The sequence below is a fragment of the Balaenoptera acutorostrata genome, chromosome 11 (assembly GCF_949987535.1).
Source record: "Balaenoptera acutorostrata chromosome 11, mBalAcu1.1, whole genome shotgun sequence".
Taxonomy (NCBI): Eukaryota; Metazoa; Chordata; class Mammalia; order Artiodactyla; family Balaenopteridae; genus Balaenoptera; species Balaenoptera acutorostrata.
Genome location: NC_080074.1, coordinates 62,916,782 through 62,941,895, shown reverse-complemented (window position 1 = coordinate 62,941,895; position 25,114 = coordinate 62,916,782). Strand labels below are relative to the sequence as shown.

Here is a 25,114-nt window from a genome sequence, read left to right as displayed (position 1 = left end):
CGAAGAGCCTGAAGTTCTCACGGCTGTGCTTGGTCGGGGATCAGGACGGAGGGGTAAGAGACCGTGGGCTTCTAGCCCAGAGAGCGGCTGCCGGCAGGGGCTGGGGTTGGGGTGGGGAAGGGCGCTAAGGCGGCTGCGGATGGCCGAGTGGAGGAGCGGATGGGGACAGGAGGCGCTGGGATGGCTGCGGTGCCCCTGAGCGATATTTATCTGGAGCTGCGCTGGGAGGACTGGGAGACCTTGACACTGCCACCACGGTTGCTGCCTGAGCTGAAGCCTCCCCCACTGACTCCGAAGCGACCCCCGGAGCTGGAGCCAAATCCGCTGCCACCGCTGTATCTGCCTCCGAAACCCCCCGCTGAGGCCGAGGTCGTGTTGCTGCTGCTGACCACAGCTGCAGGGCAGAGGACAGTACAGCGATCAGCTCCCGGCACCCACTTGCCTGTATTATAACGATCCCCTGGGCCCAGGATGATTGGGAGGCGATCAAGGCAGCTTTGCACCTGATGATCATTGTGATACATTCTGATGTCATCAGGTGATCACCCCCCCCCCAGTGTTGTCAGTTTGAATTTCCCAGTGGTTCCTTCCACATAGATGAACTCTTGATGACCCCCTTGGAGATTGTCCAGAATTTCTCCTCCCATTAACAGGCTCCCTACTGGATAATCCCCATCTGCCATATAGACCTATTAATAGTGCCTTGAACCCAGAACAAGTACAAAAGCATATCTGCTGTCCCTTCTGCCCCCAGAAAACCCCTCCAACCACTATAGAAATATTTTTTAAATTAGTTGCTACCACCCCGTATTAGTACAGATATTTCAGAACCAGTTCGCACTGTCATGCTTTCTTTGGCTACTTACAGATGCTGACAGCACTCTGGCACTCTCCAGACATCCTGTCTGAGAAAGCAAGGGAAGGATAGCTCCATCGCAAAGCCAATTTCCAACAAGTCCGTGGATGAAAGTGACAAACAGCAACCAGAATGGAATTCAGAAACCTGACAGATCAGTACTCTTTCTCCGCCCTTCCATGGGCCATAACAAGAGCCCCTGTGTATGCTGGTTAGTATGCACTTGGCCGCCTAGGGAGGGAGGGAACTAGCAAAGGCAAGCGCTTCCCGGCAAGGCCTGTGCAAGCTGGGGGGCCTCTCGCAAAAAGCAGACCTCCACCTCATTCATCTGGTCACTTATCTGGCCCTCAGCCTGTGACTTGGGGCAGGGAAGGTGGGGAGATGGCAGTGGAGGCCCATCTGCACTCCTGGCCCTCCAGCAGCTTCCTGTAGGTGGCGATCTCCACGTCCAGGGCCAGCTTGACGTTCATCAGCTCCTGGTAGTCGCGCAGCAGCCAGGCCAGGTCATCCTTGGCCTGCTCTAGGGCAGCCTGCAGCTCTTGGAGTTTGGCATTGGCATCCTTGAGGGCCATCTCCCCACACTGCTCAGCTTCGGCAATAGCCGTCTGCAGTTTAGCGTTCTGGAGCGGGGGAGGTAGGAGGAGGGATGAGCCCAGTAGGAGGGTCCCAGGCTCTCTGAGTCTTAAAATAGATTATCCCGTAGCAAGTCAGGCAACGTCACTCCTTCCTTAGCACCTCCGTCTGTCTTCATCCATGGAGATATTTCCCCTGTGGATTACCAGCCATCAAGACTGGCTTGGTCTTTGAACTCCCTGAAGGGCAATGCTGCCTGAGATGACCCCAGAAGTCCCCTCCACACTAGCAGTCCTAAGATCCGAGCCCCCACCCCTCATCGGTCAGCCTAGACACCAGCATCCGTGGCCACGCCCCCTTTTTCTTGACATTCTGGATCTCAACCCGCAGCCTCTGGATCATCCAGTTGAGCTCTGAGATCTCACTGTTGGTGCTCTTCAGGTCATCCCCATGCCTGCCGGCCGTGGTCTGCAACTCGCCCAACTGGAGAATAGAAGGGAAGGCGAGGTGTTTATGCAGCTTTGCCTGACTTGTTTCTCCATCACTAACATCACCCAGCCAACTCTGAGGTACTTGGTAAGCACTTTGTTCAAATGACACCGAATTATGTTTCTGCAGGGACACCTCCGAGGCAGCAGGGAAGAGGACATCTGGGTTGTTGCAGAAGGTTCTCCCACCCGGCATTCCCTGAGCAAGCTGGAGTCCGTCCCATGTGGTCTGCAGGGGACAGTGGCACCACCTCCCCCCAGGGGGCAGCACTTTCTGCAACTGAACAACCATTACAGGGATATCTCCAAAGAGAAGAACCAAGAGGAGACACCCAATAGCCACCACCCAGACGTCCCATGGGCCACAGCCTCCCTGAAACCCTCTGGGAGTGTCCTCTGAGAGGTGCCTAGCTCCCACCTTGGTCTGGTACAGGGCCTCGACCTCGGCCTTCCTCCTCTGGGCGATGGCCTCGTACTGGGCCTTGACCTCGGCAATGATGCTGTCCAGGTCCAGGCAGCGGTGGTTGTCCATGGAGAGAACCACGGACATGTCGCTGACGTGGCTATGCATCTGGGACAATTCCTGCCAACACAGAGGGGACTGTCCGCTCTTGGGGCCTCTGCAAGAAGCACACAGAGGCCCGGAGAGAATCCTGGTCAACAGACCCGTCCACTAAGTCAGCTCTGAATGTGCACCTGCCCCACCCTCTCTCCCAGCTCCTCAAAGAATCCCATGTTTGTAGTTCCCCCTGCAGAACCCCAACAAGGGGCCTTATCTCTAGGCTCAGTCTTCCTGGGCCCTACATATCAAATCTGAAAACGTCTCTCCCTCCCTGTCTCCCCCTCTTAGTAGGAAACATCCTCACCATATCATAGAGTGTCGTCAAGAAATTGATCTCATTCATTAAGGCATCCACCTTGGCCTGAAGCTCCACCTTGTTCATGTAGGCAGTGTCCACGTTCTGAGAAAGACAGACACATAAAGGCCTTATTTCTCCAAGGAACACACAACAAACTGCAGCTGCAGCAAGAAAGAGTCAGGAGGATCAGGGCTGTGATTGACCAGTCCTCATCCGAGGCTGGTCTCCACATGAAGGAATGATTCACATCACTGGGATGATGGAAGTTCCATCCCACTCAAAAACTAAAAACAAATGAACTGACTCCTTTAAGGACCTCTCCGGACTAAGATGCACCTGGCTTCTGTTTTTGACTCCAACAGCCTGAACTTGGCAGCACCATGGCCGAGGAGTAAGGAACTTCCCCCAGCCCAACTGGAAACCTGTGCCTATGAGCCCCGAGAACCTCACACACAGCCCTTACCTTCTTCAGGATCACAAATTCATTCTCAGCAGCTGTAGGCTTATTGACCTCATCCTCAGACCTGTAAGAGTTAAAAAGAAATCGCTGGGACGTCCCTGGTGGCGCAGTGGTTAAGAATCCGCCTGCCAATGCAGGGGACACGGGTTCAATCCCTGGTCCGGGAAGATCCCACGTGCCGCGGAGCAACTAAGCCCGTGCGCCACAACTACTGAGTCTGCGTGCCACAACTACTGAAGCCCGTGCACCTAGAGCCCATGCTCTGCAACAAGAGAAGCCACTGCAATGAGCTGCATGTGCACCGCAACGAAGAGTAGCCCCCGCTTGATGCAACTAGAGAAAGCCCGCGTGCAGCAATGAAGACCCAACACAGCCATAAATAAATAAATAAATAAATATTTTTTAAAAAGAAAGAAAGAAAGAAAGAAGTCGCTGAGTTTGGAATTTGAGGTAGTCATAAACACCACTGTTCTCTGAAACTCTGGAAGTGCCTCTCTTCGATCCTCTGTCCCTCTCCCACCCCTCTTAAATGAACACACCCTCTCAGAGTCTCCCTGTTAGGAGGACTAACCATCCCCATCCATTCAGGCAGACTGTCCAGTTGTAGCACTGAAAGTCCCAAGTCCTGGGAAACCCTTCAATCTCAGGCAGACTGGGGTGCTTGGTCACCATTCCGTGAGTTGTCCCAGCATCCTTCAGATCCTACAACTGGGATCTTCCCCAGCCTGGCTCATGAAAAAGCACTTCTTCAACTCTAAACTTCTAATTTTATTTGTAAAGGACTATCCTTCGGGAAGGAAGGCGAGGAGAAACCCAATGAACCAAGCTGTCCTCCGTGAAGATAGAGAGGAAAGTAGGCTAAGTGACCCAGCGGGCAGGGGGGAAGGCAGTGAGAGGGCTGGGACTCCGGCACAGGGTCTCCCGCGGCATCTTCCCACTTGTGCCTCTGTCACTCACTTCTTCTTGAAGTCCTCCACCAGGTCCTGCATGTTCCTCAGCTCTGAATCCAGGCAGCCTCTCTCCCCCAGGATGCCGTCCAGGTAGCTCCGCAGGGAGTTGATGTAGTTCTCAAAAAGGGGCTCGAGTTTGTTGGTGCCTGTGATGGAACGTGTGCCCTGCTGCTGCAGCGAGTCCCACTTGGTCTCCAGGACCTTGTTCTGCTGCTCCGGGAACTGCACCTGCAGTGCACTGGGGGAAGCAACATCAGGAAACACCTGGAGCGGAGGAGCGGAGGGGCCTTGGCTAGGGCAGGACTGGGTGTCTGTGTCTCCGCATCCCCCAGCACAAAGGCATAGAAAGCCCCTACTGTAGCTGGAGAGGGTACAGTCAGTCACATCAGTCAGGACACCAAAGATGCAGAATGGCTTGGAAAGTTACAGAAGGAGAGGTGGGTGGGGAAACTGGAAGTAACCCCTGCCTGGAAGCAGGAGAATTGTAAAGATGAGCCCTCAGCCTTCCCAGGGACTTCATGACTCCACTCTAACTTCCAAAATTACAACACGTGCTGCAAAAAAGGTGCTTAAACCTCAACAGGGTCGTTTCCATCTGAGGCGCCACTGACATTGCAGCCCTTCAAAGCATGTGAATCACTGGGAGCTGATACTGTTGAAATGCTGCTATCATCGTCACGGTGGGAGAGAGACAGCCGGTGTGAGCTCTCCTGGTCTGGAGGTCACCGAGCACCCTTCCCTTCCTGACGAGGTTTGGGTGCAGACTGAGCTACCAGGGTCTCAGCAGCCCCCTGGGACTCAGCTTCCACGTGAGCCTCTTGAATCCCATCTCAAGGGCGCCCACCTCCTTCGCCTGGCACAGCACATGGAGGCAGCAGGCCTCCTGGAAAGCCCCAGAGGGCAGCCCATGTTTGAAAAGCCCCCAGTTCTGGGTCAAACCCTTCCCTGCCAGAGGTCACGGTCCTCGCCCCATGCTGCCAGCGCCCCCTGCCCAGGCTGGATAAGGCAACAGGTGAGAGGCTTGAGCACAGAGTCAGACAAGCAGGACTTGGGGGGTGTCTGGGTCCAAATAGGAGACCATTGTCTTTCCCACTCCCATGACCATGTGGACAGCAGCCCTGCACATCTTCACAGACCCAAGAATGCTGCCTAACCCCTCCGCCTCCAGCCTGGACCACTCAGGATTGGTCCTAAACGCTGTATGTAAATATCAAACTCAAAGTCCCCAACCTACCAGTCAGAGCTTCCTCACCTTGTCAGTGAAGGAGGCAAACTTGTTTGTTGAGGGTCTTGATCTGCTCTCGCTCCTGGGCCTCTACTTGCCCAATCTGGGGGTCGATCTCCACATTGAGGGGCTGCAGGAGGCTCTGGTTGACCGTCACTTCCTGGAGTCCCCCAGGGAAGCCACCCGGGCCAAAGCCACCAACTCCACCAAAGCCACCAGCTCCTCCAAAACCACCTCCCATTCCTCTGCCACCACTGAGGCCACCTCCATAGACACCCCCAAAGCCACTGACACAGCTGCTGCGCCCGCCCCCAAAGCCCCCAGCCCGGGAGCCACCAGCCACGCTGATGGAGATGCTCTTGTTGCCACCAGGTTGTAGAGGCTGCGACTGCCAAAGCCTCCTGCTCCGCCTCGGAACCCACAGGCCCCTCCGCCGGCTCCCCCAGAGCAAGCCACACAGCTCGTTCTGCTGCTGCCGGAGACCACAGCGGGGCAGACAGGGAAGCCCTGGTTCCCGCCACCGGGTGTCTTGCAGACTTGTCTGCTCATGGTGAGAAAACTCGGTGAGGGGAAAGTGCAAGAGTTAATTAAACAAGGCCACTGAGAGCCAGAGGAAGAGAGAAGCAAACTGCAGACATGTGCAGAATAAATCCCTTTATATACATCTAGGAGGCTGCTGGGCTCAAACTTTGAAGGAGAGATCATTAATCTCAAGTAGTCATGGGTTGGGTTTGCCCTCAAGGCAGTAAGTTTGTTCCAGGCTACTAAACACACCTTAAAAATAATCTGAAATGGTAAAAGTGCTAAAGTGGCAGGCTTATCTGGCAGTGGGTGGTGCCTGGCTTGGCCCCCTCCTTGGGCATGGCCACCGCCTAGCGTTGTCTGGCAGGACCCAAGAGGCACACTCATCTGTCTGCCAGTCAGCTGTCCCCGGCCCTGCCAGAGCTGGGCTCAACTCTGGAAAGGATGGAGTGGAAGGTGGGTTGGAGAGGTTCTGGTTGTCTGGGTGATGGAGACAGTGAAGCCCACCCAAGGACTCAGGGGAAGTATCTCAATAGGAAGAGTGATACAGTCCACTCCACAGCCCGCACATGACCACAGAGCACCCACCGTGTGCCCAGCTCTGGGCTGGGTTTGAGGATCAAGGGATGGCCTCTCTTCCTCCCTTCCTGGAAACAAAGCCCAGAACCATCACAAGCTGCCTCCTGGGTTCCCCCTCTCTCCCAAGCTGCAGTTCAGGAGGCTGCAGCATTTGGGTTCATGACTATCTTCTAAGAAAAAAGGGGAGTTAACATTATGTGCTTTGATAAGCCATCAGCAAAATTCAACATGCCAAATTGTTTGTTTGATTGTTTATTTGTTTTGAAAACTTCCCAGAAAAGCCATACATGCTTCCCCGTCTCTGAGGCATCTCTAAAGCTTCCTTTCTTGCTCCCCCCCATTTTTGGCACCTCCCTGGTTTCAACCCAAGTCCCAGGGAACTGGAAATTCAAACATCAATTCTACCACCAATATGACAGATATTTACAGATCACCTAACTCATGTCAGGCACTGGATGAGGCACTGGAGACCGTTGTGAACAAGACACGGGGGGCCCCTTTGGGACCATTCTCTGGTGGAGGGGATGTGTGCTCCCGAGAGGTCTGTGGCCTCAGTGTCCAGATACCCACCGCCCACCCCCGCCAGCCTCAGGAGGCCAGACACGGCAGGGCCGGCAGCACTGCCATACCTGTGTGACTTTGAAAACCTGAGAATCTGCCAGTCTGAAGTTTTTCAGAGGCTTGTCCAATTGGGCTTGCCTTTCTTGCACGGGTCTGGAGCTTGCCAAGTCCGCCATGTGTCTCTCCAGGGCAAGGCTTTTTCCTTCTGTCTGCTGCACGATTGGACCTGCCACATGTGACCTATGTGGCCTGGGCAGGAGCCTCCTCAGAATGGGGGGAAAGGAAGGAAGGACAGTGGATTCTTCGGAGTTCACTGGGCAGGGCTAGGGATGGCCCAAGTGCAGAAGAAGTGAAATTCTCTTCAGTGGCCTGGTTCTCCCATTGTGTCCTCTCCCCACTTTGTACCTCCAGGTTCTGCAAAATCGTGGCCCCTTTCCCAGAATAAAACCATAAACTTGGGCTTCCCTGGTGGCACAGTGGTTGAGAATCCGCCTGCCAATGCAGGGGACACAGGTTCGAGCCCTGGTCTGGGAAGATCCCACATGCCGCGGAGCAACTGGGCCCGTGAGCCACAACTACTGAGCCTGCGCGTCTGGAGCCTGTGCTCCGCAACAAGAGAGGCCGCGACAGTGAGAGGCCCGCGCACCGTGATGAAGGGTGGCCCCCGCTCGCCACAACTGGAGAAAGCCCTCGCACAGAAACGAAGACCCAACACAGCCAAAAATAAATTAATTAATTAATTTTAAAAAAAAAACCATAAACTTTCCAGAAGCTTACAGTCTGGTTAATATACTGGATCCTTTGGTTCTTAGCTCAGTGCTTTGCCAATAACAGATGCTCCTAAAGGTTGGTCGGTTGAGTGAACAAGTAAGTCCATCAGTTGAACAATTAATGAATGAATTAAGCCTATTTGCTGGATTACAACCAAATAAAACTAGTCAAAAGCTAATTGAAATCCCATTACATAAGGTAGTCCAAGCTAATTGAGATTATCTCAACATGAGGAACCTCTCAAATTTGGAGTTCAGATTTAAGAAAATATACATGCAAGTGAGTGTCATCTCCTCTCCAGCAGAAAAATGCTATAGAATCACAGTACCAAGAATCAGTCAGTAATCCATCACAGAATCAACTTGAAGTTGACTGGGCATTTGAGGTCACGTAATCTGCCCCCCACCCAGTACTGGAATTCCCTCTCCAGCACATCTGACTTAATACCCCTGATTTTCCACAACTGCTACCCAAGGATTAATGGCAGGTGAAATTAGCCCAAGGCCCACAGACACCCTCCTCGGCTTTGCTCCCTCAGAGGAACCAGAGTTTAAAGAATGAACCAAACTCAGAGCTGGAACAGCACCTCCCCGTGACTAACCATAACCAAGGCTATTTAAATTCTCTACATTTCAGCATCATTAACCATAAAGACAGTCATTCATCTCCACCCCTCCGGTTCTCACAGGAGCATAGGTGGATGAGTGACATCTCTGTCAAGTGTTTCAAGAAATGTATCACAAAAATCAGGTCATATTTTTTTCTCTTAGTATTTAAGTGTACGCACTTTGGAGCCAAAGAGACCCAGCTTTTATTTCGTTTTTTTAAATTGAAGTATAGTTGATTTATAATGTTGTGTTAATTTCTGCTATACAGCAAAGTGATTCAGTTATACACATATATACATTCTTTTCAAAATTCTCTTCCATTATGGTTTATCATAGGATATTGAATATAGTTCCCTGTGCTCTACAGTAGGACCTTGTTTATCCATTCTATATATAATAGTTTTCATCTGCTAACCCCAAACTCCCAATCCACCCCTCCTGCACCCACCTCCCCCTTGGCAACCACAGGTCTGTTCTCTATGAAAACAGACCCAGCTTTTGAACCTCAGCTTCGTCTCTGTATGTCCATGAGGAGGTTTTTTAACCTCTCTCTGCCTCGGTGTCCTCATCTGTAAAATTAAGTTACTAAAAGTACCCCTCTCATAGAGTCATTGTCAGGCCTAGAAAGTACCTAGCACAGTGTAAGTGTTCAGTGTTCACTGTTATTTTTAACTATTTTTGTTTAAAAATCACGTGGAGAATTTCAGCTTTCATACCTGTCAAAAGAATCAATCCAATCAAATGATTATTCCGTTTGCAAATTAGTCATTGAGGCCTCCCAGGGAATGTGAGCACAGCGTGGGGCTGGATAGATGGAATCATATCAGCTCCATGATTTGGGATGCGGGGAAGCAGGCCTCAGCTTCTGGCCCAACAAAGAGAAATCCGTGAACAAGTATGAGGAGCGTTTAGCAAGCATGGACTTTCTCAGTCACTATGTGGTAGAGAGAATGGTTTGCAAAGAGCTCACAGTGCAGAAAAGCCAAACATTACAAGACTGTGTAAAACTAAGTACTTCATGGTTCCGGGCGGCAGAGCTCCCAGAGATGCCATGAGCAACAATGTGCTTTAATAAATTATTGTTTGTTTACGTTAGCCAGAATGGATGCTCATATTTGCAAGTATGAGTGCTGATCAATAAAGTGATGAGTTAGGCCTGGTTAGAACAGAAAGGGATTGTAGGAGAAAACACTGGGGAAGTGGGTGAGAACAGGATAGAGGGCCTACCTTTTGTGCCAGACAGAATGAGGCTGCTGCATGGCCAGGTGGGGGGCCTGAAGTCCAGGGCAGTGGGTCTCTAGGAATTCTTAAACCCACAGTGAAGCAAGGTACCCTTCTGCCCCGCAGTGGGGCAGATACCAGCCGTTGCCAGAGCCCACTGATCCTGAGCCATACCTGTCATTCCTTCAGAGGGAATTAACTTGGAGAGGAATCCTTGAGAAGGGAAGTCACAACCACCATTGTCATCAGATCTGGGACCTCCCCAGCAGGTGGTGGAAGGAAGGGGGATAAAGCTTAATCTATTCTTTTTTTTTTAATTGAAATATAGTTGATTTACAATGTTGTGTTAATTTCTGCCATACAGCAAGGTGAGCTTGATCTATTCTTATTCTGCACCCGGGATTACAGAGAAGACATTGGCCACTAGGAGACAGGAAGCAAAATAGGGATTGGGAGTATATTTGCAGGACTAGGGTGTCAATTCTGATTGGAGAGTCGTGAGGGATGCAAATGATGGAAGAGGAGGAAGCAATCCGTGAGTTGAAATTCTTGATGGTTGGGCCCAGCCCTCCAGACTTGGGGGACCCAATAAACATTTTGAGAAAACGGAGTTGGCTTACGCTCACTTTCAAAACCTGGATTGTGGGGCTTCCCTGGTGGCGCAGTGGTTAAGAATCTGCCAACCAATGCAGGGGACACAGGTTCGAGCCCTGGTCCCGGAAGATCCCACATGCTGTGGAGCAACTAAGCTTGTGCGCCACAACTACTGAGCCTGTGCTCTAGAACCCGCAAGCCACAACTACTGAAGCCTGTGCACCTAGAGCCCGTGCTCCACAACAAGAGAAGCCACTGCGATGAGAAGCCCACGCACCGCAACAAAGAGTAGCCCCCGCTCGCCACAACTAGAGAAAGCCCGCGTGCAACAACAAAGACCCAACACAGCAAAAAATAAAATAAATTAAATAAATTAATTTAAAAAAAAAAACCTGGATTATTTGAAGCTTAACTAAGTAGCCTAAGTACCTTCCCCCTGGAGAAAAGAGTGAGTCACTGTGTTGCAGTGTATAAAATCAGAGCCTCATAGGGTGCTGTAGCCAAGAGTTTAGCCAGTCCACTTCTCTACCTTGAGGCAGTCCCACACACACAAACACACACATACATACACACACACAGCCTCTCCTCTTCAGGATCCCCATGGAAGGCAGTTCACCAAATCTTCTGGCTTGCCCAGGCCAGCCAGGCACCACCCTGAACCGCGGAAGATCTTCTTAGATCTAGTTTTAATGCCTCCTGCTCCAGTGGCAGCCAGACTCTTCTTCACGGGATCAGTGAAGTTGGCTTGACCTGTCCACCGTCACCATGGCACCCAACCCTCTCTGGATCTGAAGGCCTCTTTTAACATCAGAAAATTATATTGATCTTCACATATGTCAGAACTTATACTTTTAGTAGGCTTTGAGAATATATATGTATTTACCATGAATTCAGCAATACTTTTAAATATAATGGCATCTCATAATCAAATACATTTGGAAATGAAATACACGTACATGAGAGACATACTGTTTATTCAGTCTACAGTCGTCTGTGCATATCTGGACGCTCAGAACCCTCGTGCTATCACAGCGGCCACCCTAACTGAGGCCTGTCCGCCTCGGGTCTCAAACTCCTGCCAACCAGCCTCTTCCGCTTCTGAACAGCTCTGTCCTTTAGACAGAGCTCTCAGTCCCCAGCTGAGACTCCCTGCCGGACTGTGACCCTCTGAGTCCTGTCACCACCAGTCTTCCTTGCCTCTGTGTCCATCAGCATCTGGTCCTGGCAGGTCTTCTATGTGACCTGAACTGAAATGGATTTGCCCTCATCTGGCCTTTCAGAGTAACACACACCAACTTCCCTGGCTTCTGTATGATGACTCTTCCAACATTAGAAAATGCTGTTGAATTTCCAGAAGCTGTTCTCCCAGTTAAATATACCCAGTTGCTTCTCCCAGTCTTCAATACACATGGTTTCTCTTCACTCCATTTTGCTCTTAATATCATGGTGCCTAATTAAGATAAAATAATTGGAGGTGGGTAATAAGCTATAATGGAAACGAATCTGAATCATTTTTCTGTACACTTGAAACTAACACAACATTGTAAATTAACTATACTTCGATTTAAAAAAAAAAATCAGAGGTGGTGTAATGTGCACCAAAACTATTAGGAGGACCCTTACTGTCTGTGATGTGGATACAGCTTCTTCCAGTGCAGGTTGAGATTCTACGCCTTTCTTTAACTGTTGGCTCATATCGATCCTGAGGGGTTAGAGGGGTTAGACATGGGCTTTACCCATGTAAGTCAGGCCATCCTGGGTTTGAATTCTGGCTCTGCCTCTTTTTCAATTACTGTGTGATCTCGGACAAGTTACTAAACCTCCCCAAGCCTGTTTCCTAAATAAAATGGAAATAATAGCAGATTAATCTTCCATAGCTGTTGCAAGAATTGAATTAAATAATGTATGGCAAACACTAAGAATGGAACCTAGACATGGTTAGTACTCAGGAAGCACTAGCTATTATTTTGTATTTGTCATTTTATGTTACTTTGGGATGTGCTTCTGTCCTAACATGACAATAGGGCCTCTTCTGTTGCTCGGGACAAACCACAGGTTAATTCAATGAATTAATTTCTCCTGTGATGACCCAAGCATCTCATTTTCTCCATATTCTTTGCTTAATGTTCATCTTCCTCAGAGGCAAAGCATCAGCCCCGATCAGCCTGCCCTGGCTCTCTCTAAATATGCAGTGAATCCTTATGGAACACTTGCTATTTGCCAGTCACTGTTTCAGGCACCAGGAATGAAGTAATGAAGTTCCTGCTCTTCTAGAGCTCACACGCCAGTGGCGAACAGACAATAAAGAAATAAATACACATTATGCCAGGCTGTGAAAAGTGTTATAAAATAAATGCAGCAGAAAAAGGGGGGTAGACATGAGAAGGGTGCTATTTCGTAGAGGGTGGTCTGAGCAGACCTGAGCAGACATCTGGGTGCAGTGAGGGAACAAGGCATGCAGACACCTGAGTAAAGGGTGTGCTGGGCAGAGGAAACCACACGTGCAAAGGCCCTGGGGCAGGCTGGTCAGGAGTGTTTGGGGAGCAGCATGAGGCCAGCAGAGCTGAAGCAGAGTGAGGGAGGAGAACAGGCATCAGAGATGAGGTCTTGGCCGGCGGGGAGACAGATGACACACAGCTTTGAGACGCTAAGACTGGCTTTTACTCTGAGAGGCAAAGCCACTGAAGGGCTCAGCAAAGGTGAGCCTCAAGCTGACTTTTAAGCGAATGAGTCTGGCTGCTGCGTGAGGATAGATTCTGAGGGTAAAGGGGGAACTTGTGAGACCCACTCCACCTTCCTTACCTTCCAGGTCAGAAACTTGCCTTCTGCTTTTCAGCAACTCACTTCTACCTCCTGCTGGAAGAAGAAATTGAAGGGACAGCAGCCACAGAGCATTCCAGAGAAGATCAACAGGGTAATAAAATGGAATGCGAGGTTCGCCCTGAAGAACCTTTTATTTATAAAAGATTCCTTTGCCTGATAGATTCCTGCGCTCCCCACCATATTTGTGCTGAATCGTGTTTGTCTGGTGTGTCTCCTCAACTCGGAAGTTGTAAATAGCAGGAATCACATCTTGTCCTTGCTGGGAAATTCAAAACAAAACAAAAATGGGAAGTTATTAAATAAGTTGCTTGAAACAAAAGGTAAAAGGGGAGGAGGAAAAAAATGGTTAAGCAATCATTTAACCTGGGGAAGAGAAGCTTAAGAGGAAATTTAAATTGATTTTTCAGTGCAATGATATCTAAAAGCAGGGCTCTCAATCTCTCCACTGCAGAATTTCAGGGAGTCCAGCTGGACGTAAAGCAGAGGGTGTGATCATGGTAGGAAATAAGGCAACCGTGGGATACCGTGTAAGTTATCTGAGGAGATTTAGAAACAGCAATTCACAGCCTCTAGCATAAAGCAGGTACTCAACAAATATTGAAGGAATGAATATCATTGCAGGGGAGACGATCCTGCCAGGAGACAAGGGAATGACAGCAAAGAATCTCTCCTCCTGGAGAACAAGACTGGGAAAGGAGGCGGAGCACGGCAAGGCTTAGCATAACAGCCACATGGAAAGGCAGTGAGGTGCAGATATGGCCATTCCGAGACAGGAGTCCAAAGCATGTAACGGGCCTAAAGACCACTCCCTGAAGGCAGGTGACCCAGAGTTCCCTCTCCGTGTCCTTCAGACCTGTTCTCTCAGACGCACCTCATTCTGAGCTTGCCTAGTCTTGGAACACAAAGCCCAAGCACAGATCAGACGATGGGCCAAGCCACAGTCCTCCACTGTGCAGGCCTGGGCCTCCCTCTCCAGCCTCCCTCCCACCACTGCCTGTTCTTAATGCGGGTGATGCCAAGCTGCTGTGGGTTCTTACACACGCTGCAAGGTGCCACGCTTCCCTGCCTCTACTCTCGTATTCTTGCTGCCGAGAGCACCCTTCTCCCCTGTGCCCCTCGCCACAACTCCAAGTCTATACCCCTTTCACCTGGCTGACTCCTTCTCAGGCTTCAAGATTTATCTCAGGGGTCACCTCCTCCAGGGAGCCTTCCTTGAATCCCTTGGCAAAAGTGACTGCTTCTCCCCTGTGCTTTCAGAGCCTCGCTGTTTACATCTACCATTGCTCTTACCAGTCTCCTGAAAGGGTGGGAAATCTGTATTTAGTATGTCTGCCTCCCCAGCAATCCCCATCCTCAGGCACTCACATTCACGTGAAACAATATCCTCCCCAAGGCAGAGAACCCCGCTGCAATGCCTGTCCGGCTGAAGCTCTTAGACTGTGGATTTGCAGGCAGGGGAGCTCCCGGTCTGCTGAGCGAAAGGCCACAGCCCCTCGGGGCACTGCGCAGGGAAGGGGGTGTGAGCAGGATGAAGCCCAGGGAGGCCCAAGGGAGGCCGAGCAGCGGGCTGAGCCAAGAGCATGGAGCTGCCCTGGGGGACTTCCTGGAAGAAAGGACTTCCTCTTAGAGGAGACTAGAGTCCTGCCCTCTGTCAGAACACCTACCTACCCCCCACCACCCCTCCCATGGGATAAAGAGGTGACTGTTCAGGCCCAACCTTCAGCATAGCAAAAAGATAGAACAGCCTTCTTCCCTCAGCCCACCCTTCCCTTGGCCCCGGGCTGTCCCGCTAGTACCGTGCCCTGGGGAGTCACAAAGAGGGGCGCAGTTCCCTCAGTTATCTCCCTAAGCAGCTGTCTCACTAAACCTTGCCCATCCACCCAAGACACGTTAGTGCACACGCCTGATCCTCTTTTTTTTAAATTAATTAATTTATTTATTATTTATTTTTGGTTCCACTGGGTCTTCGTTGCTGCATGCGGGCTTCCTCTAGTTGCGGCGAGCGGGGGCTGCTCTTCGTTGCAGTGCGCGGGCCTCTCATTGCGGTGACTTCTCTTGTTGCGGAGCACGGGCTCCAGGAACGCGGGCTTCAGTAGTTGTGGCTCACGGGCTCTAGAGCACAGACTCAATAGTTGTGGCGCACGGGCTTTGTTGCTCTGCGGCATGCGGGATCTTCCCGGACCAGGGCTCGAACCCGTGTCCCCTGCATTGGCAGGCGGATTCTTAGCCACTGCGCCACCAGGGAAGTCCCACATGCCTGATTCTCAGGTCCTCTGGTCTTTGAAGCCAAAGCCTGCGTCCCAACAGTAAGCTTAGCCAAAATCCCACAGCAGGACCACACTAATTAAACCCCCTCCCCTCTGTCCTTCTGGTTTTCCTAGCAACAAGCGAGGGAGGCTTCAGAAGTGGTAGCAAGAATTTCCTGGGAACTGAGTGGGCTGGCCCCAGAGCAGAAGGCCTTGGTGAAGGGGGAGGGATGTATGCAGCTGTGGTCATTGCCTGAGAGCCAGAAGCCTGAGCCCAACCGAGGGCAAGGTGGCAGCCAGGGCTGGAGAGAGGGGTTCAGGGCCAATGAGCCACATAAACTGACTGAAAGCTTTGCCAGCCCACAGCTGAGCCATTACAGTGATGTGAGAAGTGATTTCAGTTACCTCAAGGTAGAGCGTTTCCGGGGGTGGGGGGAATGGGAGAGCACAGGGCCTTCCAGGGGGTGGGCAATGCACAGTTCCCTGAACACAGAGAGCAGCGAAATCCAGTTCAAAGGATCTGAGAGGAGGGTGGCACCTGTTATCTCAGAAGTGAATCTCCCCACCACCACCATGCATCCCCTTTGACTGGCCAGCTCCAAACCCTGGACCATGGCCAGGATCCACTCCCTGGGACTGTTCTGGGAGTAGAAGCCAACATGTAGGTTTTCCCTCTTTTATGTAAAACAGGAGTCTTCTTATATAAATAAAAATCAAACACACTCCCATAGCCACTTGCCTACATATAAGAACACGTTTATTCTAAGATACACACGCACATGTATAATCTACCATCTAACTTTGTGTGTAAGTAAGTCATTAAATTCAACTGAAGAGTCCCTGAGAGACCCGACAGTGGTACTCAGGCTGGCTACTCCCCGCTCCCGCACTCCACCCAGTCAGAGGGCACAAAAAAGGCGGTAACCTGCCCAGCTTCTGGGCTTTGGCTTCTCAGCGTGGCCCATCGTGACCTACAACTTCCCGGTGGGTGAACTTGAGAAGCCCCTCCCCTGCTTCCAACCCTTGACTCCTCCTCCCCACCCCAGAAACTCAGAAAAGAGCCGAATCAGCATTCTCCCAGGGGAAGGGTGCAGTGATGGAAAGAAGTCAAAGACTTCCTGCTCTGCCACACGGGGTGAGCCCCAGGTCTATGGGGAGATTAGCTTTTGGAGGACCAGCTGGCCAGCCCAGGGAGCAGGGAGCGGCTGCTTCTGGCAGGAGGCCCCCGCCTGGGAGCGCAAACCCCTGAGGTTAACATTTCGCTGCTCTGCCCTGCTGCCCTGAGCCTGCCTGCATGGGGCGAAGGCCCCGTGGGCAGAGACCAACCTTGGGCAAACGGTGTGCCCTTCGGTCTGCACATAGTAAGGGCCCGTGGGAGGCACCACGTGGAGGGATTGGAGTCTGCATGCACTCCCTGGCAGTCGAGGGTGGGAGGCACCGATTGATGGCCAGGGGAGTGAGTGCAGCCTGCATCCGTAGTAGGAGGGATTTAGGTCAGACTGCGCAAGGGGAGCTGTGCAGACTTCCTCTGAAGAAGGGAAGACTGTGATACTCCAGGTATCTTGGAATCGGTCCAGTATAAAAACAGGATGTCCACAAAGGCTATACCCAGACCCCCACCTCTGAATAACCAACCAGAATCTCCAGGGCTGGCCCCAAACAGGAAGCTGCACCCTCCAATGCCCCCAAAGACCTGCCTCACGCCCCCCTCTCTCCCACCACTCAGGGACAGCCACTCAGACGTAACCTCTGACAGAATCACCTGAGGACAAGGGCAAGTGAGCTCAGCACGAAAGCTCTGTGAGAGCGACATGTTTTCACTTCTCCATCCAACAATCATGACCTTGTTGATTCTGTGAACAAGTTCCCGAAAGCCTTGCTGGCCTGGTGGGAAAGCCCATGCCTGGAGTTTCGTGAAGACAGGGCCTTGCTAGACGCTGAGCATAAACTCTCCGTAAGCTCCCTAACCTCTTGTTCTATATTCAGCGGAGACCTCTGACTGCCTGTCCCCATACCTGCCCTACAGCCCACACCTCCAGACCTGCACCCCTTCCCGCCAGATACTCCTGGGTCTCAGCACTGAGACGGCCCCACCTTGACTGTCTGCAACGCGCGCTCTTTGGATAACCGTTGGTTGCTTTGAGACTGTGCTCCTGTTCTGGAGGCAGCCTTCAGGCTCCACACATGACCCTTCTCTCCCCATAATCTCGGCAACTTAGAAGTAGAGATCTGAGAAATGAGCTGATAACCTTGATTTGGACAGACAGATCCCTCAGGCCCCAGCCTCCTTCACTTTCACCTGAATTCTGGAGACTTCTCCCCAAGGAACAAACACGATTGCTCAAAGTGAACGACAAAAGCTTTTTATTGAAGATTCACCCAAAGATGGACAGAGGGAAGGAGAAGAGGTGGACAGGGTACTGAGTGGCTCTTGTCCTGACCTTGCAGGGTCAGTTGCTGCCAAGTGATGGAGAAGGAGTTTGGTCCTGATGTAGAGGGAGATCCGGGATCTGGTAGGAGGCGGCATTGGGCTGGGAGGAGATATATGTGACGCTAATAATTCTGGAGATGAAGTGCCTGGCTGGATTCTCCTCTGTCCATGAGAGGTGAAGAGTCAGCTGACACCTCTCCCATTCCAGCTGGGTCAGCAAGCCCAAATTAGGAAGAAGCTACCAAACTCCAAGAGGGCAGAGTCCCCGCCCTGGCACTGAGGTGACACTGGTAAGACGAGCCCCAGGAAGGGAGGGTGGAGGTGGGGGTGAAGGAAGCAGAGACACCAGGGCTGGGCCAGGCTGGCCTCAAGCGGCTGCAGGGACCTCACCTCATCTATCGGTGGGATCTCTTGGTCAGGGTGGTGGTAGAGGTGATCTTGCTGCTGGAGCTGCCGCTGACACCAACACTACCACCAAACCCAAAACCACTTCCGGAGCCAGAACCCAGGCCAAATCCGGAGCAGCTTCCTAACCCTCCACCAACGCCTCCTGCGCTGGCAGCACCACCAACTACAGCTGCGGGAGAAAGACAAGGACAAGGTCGTTCTAACCGTGCTGGAAACCAGGAATCTCATCCCAAACCGGGGTGAAAAAACGGCCACAGCGGGGGCAGATGGTACTTACAGATGCTCACGGCACTCTGGCATTCTCCAGACATTCTGTGGGCGACAAAAAGAGCAGTGAGCGTCAGCAAGCCCAGAGCCACACTTCGTTCAACAAGCAGGTGTCGAGCACCCTCCCATCCTTCAGTAGCCAGATATGAGGCCTGAATGTGAACCTGTTCTATAACACCGTCCTGATTCATAACACACCAGCACAGAAGCAAGTGGTCCAGCAGAGGTGTCCCAGACTGGCCATGGCTCTGGACCCTCTCCCTTCCTCCTGTTCCCACCCTGCCTTCGCCCCGCTCACCGGCACTCCTCGCCCTCCAGCAGCTTGCGGTAGGTGGCGATCTCCACGTCCAAGGCCAGCTTCACGCTCATGAGCTCCTGGTACTCGTGCAGCATCCGGGCCAGCTCCTCCTTGGCCTTCTGCAGGGCGACCTCCAGCTCTGTGCGCTTGCTGTAGGCATCTTTCAGGGCCACCTCGCCACGCTGCTCTGCATCAGCCACGGATGTCTGCAGAGTCTGGTACTGCAGACAAGGGCACGGGACAGGCAATCACCAGGGTCCTGCTGTCAAGACCTCTAAATCTGTCCCCTCTCCTGTAGCAGCTTTGCTTGGGTTAGGATGTCAAGATTCTGTCTGTCCTTCTCCCCACCTTCCCTGACTCTTATGCATTTTATTCACTCCAGCTAGGGTCCACCAATGCCCCCACCAGACTGATTAGATAAAATGAGCAAAACCAATGTAAAAGAGCCAAGAAAACTTATTTGCTGAGGTTATCATGTCATGTTAACTAGGATATTGCTGAAAAGATCTGGGTATGACTTATGCAAAGAGCTACAAATCCCCCGCAGACTAGCTCAAGATCTTCTGGTCTGATGCCTTATCTGCTTGTCTACTGTGGAGACATCAGGCCCCTGACCCTGTACCGAGGCCAGGTAGAGGTGACACATACTTGCTTCTTGACATTCTCGATCTCAGCCCGCAGCCTCTGGATCATCCTGTTAAGCTCTGAAATCTCATTCTTGGTGTTCCTCAGGCTGTCACCATGTTGTTCGACTGAGGCCTGGAGCTGCTGGACCTAAGACCCAGGAGACACAGGGAAGAAGGGGTCAGGGGTGTTTGGGTAGAGTCTATTCTCAAGTGGACTCAGCAAGAATAGCCACAGGTGGCAGGGATAATACAAAATGTCATGCTATCTCCAGGCAGACCAGGATCAGTGCCACCCAGAAGAATCAGTTTACCCCTGACTTCTCTTGGGCTCGAGCTGATGATCGTCTGCTCACAGACATCAAAAGCAGAGCCCCAGAAGCCACTCTCGGCTCCTGAGAGACCCCCGACACCCACCTTGGTCTGGTATAGCGCCTCGGCCTCGGCCTTGCTCCTCTGGGCGATCTCCTCGTACTGGGCGCGGACCTCAGCAATGATGCCGTCCAGGTTCAGGTCGCGGGTGTTGTCCATGGACAGGATGACAGACGTGTCGCTGACGTGGGTCTGCATCTGATCCAGTTCCTGCAGGGAAAATGTCTCACATCAGCCCGCCTGGAGAGTATTCCCTAATCCCTGACACCAGAGACCTGCCATCACCGTGGAAATGGCCATGCCACAGGCTCAGATGGAAGCCAACTTGGCATTCCCAAAGTGTACAGAGAAGGAGGAGGGGTAAATTTCTATGTAGAAATCAAGCGGTTGGTGATATCTCAAGACAGAAAAGCAATGCTTGCAGTCTTTACTGCTCCCTAAGCTACTCCAGGTCAGGCGGCCCTGAGTATGTTGCATGGAAGGGAAGGGAATGGATCTATTTCACTAGAGAAATGCTGGACGGCAATAAATTCTAACCCATGCAATCTTTAGACCTAATCTTCTAAGACAACCTCTGGTTTTGAGACCTCTCAGTTGAATCTCTCACTTCAACCCTTTCTATCCATGACCTTGCTGAGAGCCCAGGGCCCTGAAGTAAGGGAGCTGGAGTCCTTTCAACGAACAGTCAATTCCGACCAGCAGCCTCACAGATGGAGGAGTCTCTTCCCTGAATGGGGTCGTGGGGGGGCGGCGAAATGGAGTCCTCACCGCAGCATAGAGGACCCTCAGGAAGTTGATCTCATCATTACGGGCATCCACCTTGGCCTCCAACTCTGTCTTGCTCATGTAAGTGGCGTCCACATCCTGCAGAGGAGGGGGAAGGATAAGAGAAAAGGTACAGGCATTCCAATAGGGGGCAGGGAGTGTTATGTGACACACAAGGTAGCACCAGGTGAGGTGGCGGGGGACTATTCATTTGGCCTATTCTGCCCCTAAAGCCACCTGCAGACATGGAAGTCAATTATCCAAATGGGCTTTTTTTCACAGCCTTAATTCCTAGTTCAGTGAGATCTGGATAGTACCAAACGGGGTGGAGATGAGAGAGATGGACGGAACCCATGATTCAAGCCAAAGGCCACTCCCGAGGGAAGTGGGAACACATCCCTACCCTCCTTCAACCCTTACCTTCTTTAAGACCACAAAGTCATTTTCAGCAGCTGTGCGTTTGTTGATCTCATCTTCATACCTGGGGATGGGAAGATGCAAAAAAAAAAAAAAAAGACAAAAGCCCCACAGTGAGCTAGTGTTTCTCACTCTCTCCTGCTGGTTTTCAAACATCTAACTATCTGGAAAAATACATCTAATTGGCTACATTTTCCCACGTTCATACAGATATTCATTCCACCTACATTTATTGAGTAATTACAGTGTATGAGGTACCAGTCTAGACTCTAGTTTACTCAGAGAAGTGAAAACTAAATTTTAAAAAGACTGTTTGCAAGAGAGAAGATGTGAGGAGGAGAACCAGCAATGATCTGGTCGATTTTATTTCCATAGAAGGACTGCCCTTTGGCCATTGGGTGGATTAAATTCTCAAGAGGGTTGCCAATACTCCAGTTCTTTTTCTTTGGTGTGAGAGTGAATTGAGAGAGGGAGCTGGTATTTTTCTCAGCTCCATCCCATAATGAGCATAATAAGAGCTACTCTGCATTCAATGTTCATTTTATGGCCAGCACTATGCTACCAGCTTTCTCTATCTCATTTAATTTCATTTAATTCTCACAACCTATAAAGTAGAACTATTATCGCCATTTTAAAGATGATGAAAACTAAGGTTCAGAGAGGTTAAGCAAGTCACCCAAGATCACACAGCTAGTAAGTGAAGGAATCAATATGCCAAGCAGGTCCATCTATCTCTACAGCCTGTATTCTTCCAACCCTGCTGTATTACTTTCCATCTGTTTGGTTTTTTATCTTATTTGTATATGGTAAGCCCAGCTCTCTGAATACGTCACTCATTTTCTGTTTGGGGCAACTTAGGGTTACTAGACCTCACCCCATTAAAAAAGTGACCATGTAGAAGCATGGGAACAGACTGGAGGTCCTCCTTGACCCTTTGGGGTCTCTTCAGAGCCTGAGATTCTAAATGATGAAGAGAAGCCCGGGGGTCCTGGGGCATGGCTGGGCAGATTGTCGCATCCCCTCCCCACATACTTGGCCTTGAAGTCCTCCACGCTGTCCTGCATGATCTTCAGCTCACACTGCAGGCGTCCTTTGTTGTTGGTCAAGTTATCCAACTGCTTCCTCAGGGCACTGAGGTAGGCCTCAAAGAAGGGATCAAGGTTTTTGCTGGATGTGGTTGTTGTCTGCTGCTGAAGGAGGTTCCACTTGGTCTCTAGAACCTTGTTCTGCTGCTCTAAGAACCGCACCTGTATTTAACACAAGCACCAACCGACCAATGAGGACCTGAATCTCTGGCAGGAGGGCTGGCCAACACCATCCCAGTCAATCGATGCTAACCAGGGAGCCCAAGAGCCATCCGAGTAGGGCCACCACGTTGCAACTCCAGGCACTATCTGCTGGGGTCAACATGGCGGCCCCGCTCCATAGCAGCAAGTGGGCCATGTGTGTTGGGAAGAGCAGAGCAGAGCCCAAGCATCGGGGCCTGACTGTGCAGCAAGAACAACTTCCCAATCACAGGGATCCAGAGTTACTGAGAAGGGATGAGTTGCTGAGAATACTGAACTTCTATGAAATAATAAAATAAAACAAATTTAGGAGATACAACCACAGCCTAAGGGCTATTGCATTCAAAGTGATCCTGACCCAAGGCAAAGGAATGATAAATTCACTGAAGATGTTTTAAACAAGCTTTCTTATAAATGCACCTGGTGTGTCCCTGTGAACCTGTGCACAACTGAGTATAAATATTTAAGATCAAGCCCCAGACATATTCTGAGTCTCATAGACTAACTGCTGCAAGGGGACTTCCCTGAACTTTCCCTCTAGGAAGAGATCTAGCCAGATAAACCAAGGTTTGGCATGATATTTCCACTTTAGGTGCTTCAGAATTGAAAGAAAAGCAGGTAAGGGTGACTGATCACAGTTTGAACTTAAACTGATGAAGGGAGATTAGACAAGGAAGCACCCAACCCTTGGTCCTACTTTCCCATCTATAGGTCCTAGAGTCACAATAAAGCCCTTTTAAGCTGCTATGGGTTAATTCAAACTAGCAAGAAGAGCAAATATTCCCACTCGATCTACTCCAAGATTGTTCATTCCTGCCCCATTCATCTAAGAGAACTAAGACTTCGCTGCACAGAGAACCAGGGCACCCTGGGCCAAATGTGCTGCAACCATCTATTCAGTCATTCATCTTTGGATTAATGACTCTCTGGAACTAATCTCTTTGCTATCATCCATCATACAGAAGCACAGCATGCAGCAGAAAAGACTTGAACTTCCAGACCTTGCATGGAGAAGGGAAGTGGACTACAAAAAGAAAAGCAGAGAGCCATCCCCTATCCTCTTCAAACAGACCCAGAGATGAGCAATTTTGCCCAGAGTCAAGAGGATGAACACAATGACCTTCCAAGGTCCTACGAGGAACTCTAATCTGCCATTAGAGCCAGTCCCTTTCTCATTTGGGAAACCAGCCTGGTTTTCTTCTGCTCTGACAACAGAAGTGCCAGTCATTAAGCTATTATATTAACTATAATTAATTAACTATTAAATTATTAACCATATCATTTATGAAACCAAAACCTGAGAAGAAGCAGGGAAACAAGGAACCCACTTTATAGCTGGGGTGACTGGACCCAGAAAAGTTGAATGATTTGCCCAGTAACACATAGCATGTCAGGAAATCCAAGTATTGAACTGCTTCGAGCAGCCTGTTTTCCCACCAGCCACAGGACAAAAGAGAAAGAGTAATGACTCTTCTTAACTAGGTGGGAAACAGTGGCCCAGAGAAGTTCACAGTTTTCCCAAGTCCGCAGCAGGCTCAGGTCTGAGATGCCAGGACTCAGAAACCCTGGCTTCTACCACCTTATCTGACCAAGGGGCCGGCTCACCTTGTCAATGAAGGAGACGAACCTGTCGTTGAGGGTCTTGATCTGCTCCCGCTCCTCGGTCCGGACCTTCTGGATCTCAGGGTCAATCTCCATGTGGAGTGGCGTCAGCAGGCTCTGATTGATGGTGACCTCCTGAATCCCTCCAGGAGGGCAGACGGGGAAGCCAGCACCACCCCATCCACCAGAGGAGCCCCCAAATCCAGGGCCAAAGCCGCCAGTTCCAAAACCTCCAGCAGCCCCAAAACCTCCAGCAGCCCCAAAACCTCCAACAGCCCCAAACCCAGTGCCTCGCCAGCACCCAGCCGTGCCGATGGAGATGCTCTTGTTTCCCCCGAGGTTGCAGAGGCTTCTGCTGCTGAAGCCCCCGGAGGAGAAGCAGCCTGTGCCCCCAGACATGGAGGTCGAGCTGAAAGCAGACTTCTTGCCTCCACCTACGACGGCTGAGCCACAGCTAAAGCCCCGGGGCCCGCCTCGGCCACACTGCTGTCTGATGAGCATGGCTGGAGAGAGAGGAACACGCTCAGAGTTGTCAGGGAGAAGCGAGAAGGGCCAGGCCACTGACTGCCACAGCCGTAGCCTGGGTCTCTTATATGTGTTGGAGAGCAGGGCTTGGTTGCAGGGGCATAAAGGGAAAAATCTGAAACATCCCTGGGCTTGGCCTTTGGCACTGGCCCATCCTTCTGACACCTGCTGAGCATGTCACAAACACACCTACAGAAGTCATTCAGAGGGCACGCTCTCCTCCGGGAGAAGCTGAACCGGTGACACAGGGCCTCCTGGGTCACAGGCCCCCCACCCACTGTACTCCCATCTCACCAGCCTCCAGGGGCCTCCCTGCTCCAGACAAGACAACCCATCGCTCTGTCGCTCACTCCACAGAATGTGGAAACTGTGGGCCTGACTTCAAATGCACGCTCTGCAAACCTGTTGCAAGTCATTCTCTGGGGCTCAGTTGCTTCACCCATAAATTGGAAATGCTACAAATATTTGCCTTCACCTTCTGTCAAGATCCTGAGATTAAGAAGAATGAGTGCTTTGTAAACTGTCAGAGGCTGCACGGCTATTTGTCACTATCATTACTCTTCTTCCATGTGCACTTGGCCCCATGTAGTCATACAAAAGGGGAAATCCATATTCCAGCCTTCTAGCCTTCCAAACCTAGATCAAGACTCACCTCGACTTGACACACAGTTATTGAGAACCTACTATGTGCCAGGCGTGGAGCTGGGGACAGAAGAAAGGTGACTCTGCCTTGGGCCCTCAAGACTCACATTCCTTCTCGGGGCTTCCAGTCTGGGTTGGCAG

At 51.1% G+C, this 25,114-nt stretch overlaps 2 protein-coding genes across 2 annotated transcripts; both read right to left on the bottom strand.

Annotated features, from left to right (window-relative positions):
- Nucleotides 1-206: 206 nt before the first annotated feature.
- Nucleotides 207-5,961, bottom strand: KRT3 (keratin 3). Its single transcript, XM_057556546.1, is given in 11 exon segments — nucleotides 207-394; nucleotides 867-905; nucleotides 1,260-1,479; nucleotides 1,790-1,912; nucleotides 2,336-2,500; nucleotides 2,784-2,879; nucleotides 3,241-3,301; nucleotides 4,195-4,415; nucleotides 5,440-5,466; nucleotides 5,468-5,784; nucleotides 5,787-5,961. Coding segments are annotated over 11 exon segments (1,632 nt in total).
- A 12,202-nt stretch (nucleotides 5,962-18,163) lies between these two features.
- On the bottom strand, nucleotides 18,164-24,307 carry KRT4 (keratin 4). The gene is made up of 9 exons (XM_028165788.2): nucleotides 23,810-24,307; nucleotides 21,951-22,165; nucleotides 20,922-20,982; nucleotides 20,505-20,600; nucleotides 19,782-19,946; nucleotides 19,390-19,515; nucleotides 18,742-18,962; nucleotides 18,454-18,488; nucleotides 18,164-18,345 (listed from the first exon to the last, which is right to left on the bottom strand). Exons 1-9 carry the CDS (start codon nucleotides 24,305-24,307, stop codon nucleotides 18,164-18,166), a joined length of 1,599 nt encoding a protein of 532 aa, XP_028021589.2.
- Between the last annotated feature and the right edge of the window lie 807 nt (nucleotides 24,308-25,114).

Coding starts and splice junctions, on each gene's coding strand:
- KRT4 (XM_028165788.2), bottom strand. CDS start 24,307: ATGCTCATCAGACAGCAGTGTGGCCGAGGCGGGCCCCGGGGCTTTAGC. Junction 19,516..19,781: donor AGGCGCTATACCAGACCAAG/GTGGGTGTCGGG, acceptor CCTGGGTCTTAG/GTCCAGCAGCTCCAGGCCTC. Junction 18,346..18,453: donor CCAGAGTGCCGTGAGCATCT/GTAAGTACCATC, acceptor TTTCTCCCGCAG/CTGTAGTTGGTGGTGCTGCC.